The sequence below is a fragment of the Olea europaea genome, unplaced genomic scaffold, assembly GCF_002742605.1.
Source record: "Olea europaea var. sylvestris unplaced genomic scaffold, O_europaea_v1 scaffold879, whole genome shotgun sequence".
NCBI lineage: Eukaryota > Viridiplantae > Streptophyta > Magnoliopsida > Lamiales > Oleaceae > Olea > Olea europaea.
Window position 1 is genome coordinate 37,618 of NW_019267252.1, and position 2,014 is coordinate 39,631.

At 34.4% G+C, this 2,014-nt stretch overlaps 1 protein-coding gene across 1 annotated transcript; it reads left to right on the forward strand.

Annotated features, from left to right (window-relative positions):
- The first annotated feature begins 165 nt into the window (after positions 1-165).
- LOC111392105 (salicylic acid-binding protein 2-like) lies at positions 166-1,713 on the forward strand. The gene is made up of 3 exons (XM_023017379.1): positions 166-573; positions 671-808; positions 1,210-1,713. Exons 1-3 carry the CDS (start codon positions 205-207, stop codon positions 1,486-1,488), a joined length of 786 nt encoding a protein of 261 aa, XP_022873147.1. The 5' UTR covers positions 166-204; the 3' UTR covers positions 1,489-1,713.
- Positions 1,714-2,014: the final 301 nt, after the last annotated feature.

Genomic DNA, 2,014 nt, shown 5'->3' on the forward strand with positions numbered 1-2,014 from the left:
TAAAAGTATAGTAATATTGTTCGAATAAGTGCAAAAAATGGAACCTTTCAATTTCAAAATGATTATCTTTTACATTTCGTAAACCTTTTTTTTTTTTTCCACACGTTTTTATCAGTTCTCTCTAATTCTCTTCTCTGACCATCACACATGTCTATATAAATAGATATATGTCTGGATATGACTTATATTAAGTAAGCAAAACAAATGGAAGCAAAGCAACAAACGCATTTTGTTCTCGTACATGGTATATGCCATGGAGCTTGGTGCTGGTACAAGCTACAACCGCTGCTGGAGGCGGCAGGTCACCGTGTCACAGCGTTTGATCTCTCAGCCTCCGGCATTGACCTGAAACACCTAGACGAGCTTCGCACATTTCCGGACTATACACTGCCGTTATTTAACGTAATGGAGTCGATTCCACCAGATGAAAAAGTAGTTCTAGTTGGACATAGTCTTGCTGGCTTGAACTTGGCTTTTGCAATGGAGAAATACCCTGAAAAGATTTCGATGGCAATTTTTCTTGCGGCTATGATGCCTGACACTACACACAGGCCATCCTATGTTTTGGAAGAGGTAAATTTATGTATAATCCTAGGAATAGCTTATTATCCCTGAGGTAGACAATTTTAATAAATTTCACTTTACTTACTTTAATTAACTTGCTTGGCAGTACTTCGCACGGACCCCGTCGGGATCTTCTTCGAACACTCAAACCGCACCATTTGGAAGACCCGAAGATCAACTCGTGTCAGTACTCTTTGGTCCGCAGGACTTAGCATCCGGATTATATCAACGCTCCCCACCTGAGGTAAAAAATATATAGAGTGGAACCAATGGTATAAAAAATTAAAAAATGAAAAAAAGTTAAGGGGAACTAAAGAGATTCTTTATTTTTTAAACGAATAACAATTTTCTTATTTTTACCCTATACCCTGACTGGTTCCCGATCGAATTGATCGGTCCTTTATTTATTAAATTTTTTTTTTCAAGACATTAGTTTATATCCAACATGATGATAATAACACTCCACTACCAGATTTTTCAATTTAACATTTACATTAAATTAGCAAATATAATGCCTGAAATATAAAAAGAAAACAGAAAATCAAATTTTAATGACTGAACTAGCCAAGGAAAAGTTGAGTGGTCAAAATGAAACAGTGCTATAAACTGACTAACAAGTTTTTTTTTTTTAATTCATTATGGTAGGATCTTGCATTAGCAAACACTTTAGTGAGGCCAGGCTCTTTTTTTATGGAAGATTTGTCAAAAAGGAGCCCGTTTTCCAACGACAAGTATGGATCCGTAAAGCGTGCTTTCATTATAGCCGGTGCAACTGAAGCCGAAAATGATTTCTATCGCTGGGAAATTGAAAATTTTGAAGTGCCAATTGTGAAAGAGATGGAAGCGGAAAATACTGATCACATGGCAATGATTTCAAATCCCAACACTCTTTGCCAATATATATTGGATATTGTTGGAAAATAAACCAAATTAATGATCGCTGATGAATTCAAGAATCATTTGTTGAACTTTATTTCAGTCAAGCGTCAACTAATATTTCAATAATTGGTTGAGTAATTTAAGGATTTTTCTTGCATATGTAATAACCACATTTATTTTGATGCATTTCCCTGTGTCCTCTAGTATGTATAAGTTGGAATGTAATCTGCAATAAGTTTTTAAGGCAATAAGAAGTAATTTTTCAGATTATATTTCTCCAAATTATCCAAATAATAGTGCCTTCAAACTGGTTTCAGAGCATTCAAACATTACAGAAATTGTTCATAGAATATTGCAACAGCAACATAACTTGGAAAAGAAAATCATTGCAAATCCAAGTAATCTGGTGTTTCTTATTCCTCGTTTCAATGGAGGAAGATTATAACTATTTAAATCACAATATGAAAGTGACCTGAAATATATGAAGCTTGTAATATTGTTGATAAAGATTTTGAAGATCCAGAGACTGAAGATGGAATGACTAAAGTACAAAGAAATGCTTGTAATGAAA

Coding starts and splice junctions, on each gene's coding strand:
- LOC111392105 (XM_023017379.1), top strand. CDS start 205: ATGGAAGCAAAGCAACAAACGCATTTTGTTCTCGTACATGGTATATGC. Junction 574..670: donor CATCCTATGTTTTGGAAGAG/GTAAATTTATGT, acceptor CTTGCTTGGCAG/TACTTCGCACGGACCCCGTC. Junction 809..1,209: donor ATCAACGCTCCCCACCTGAG/GTAAAAAATATA, acceptor TCATTATGGTAG/GATCTTGCATTAGCAAACAC.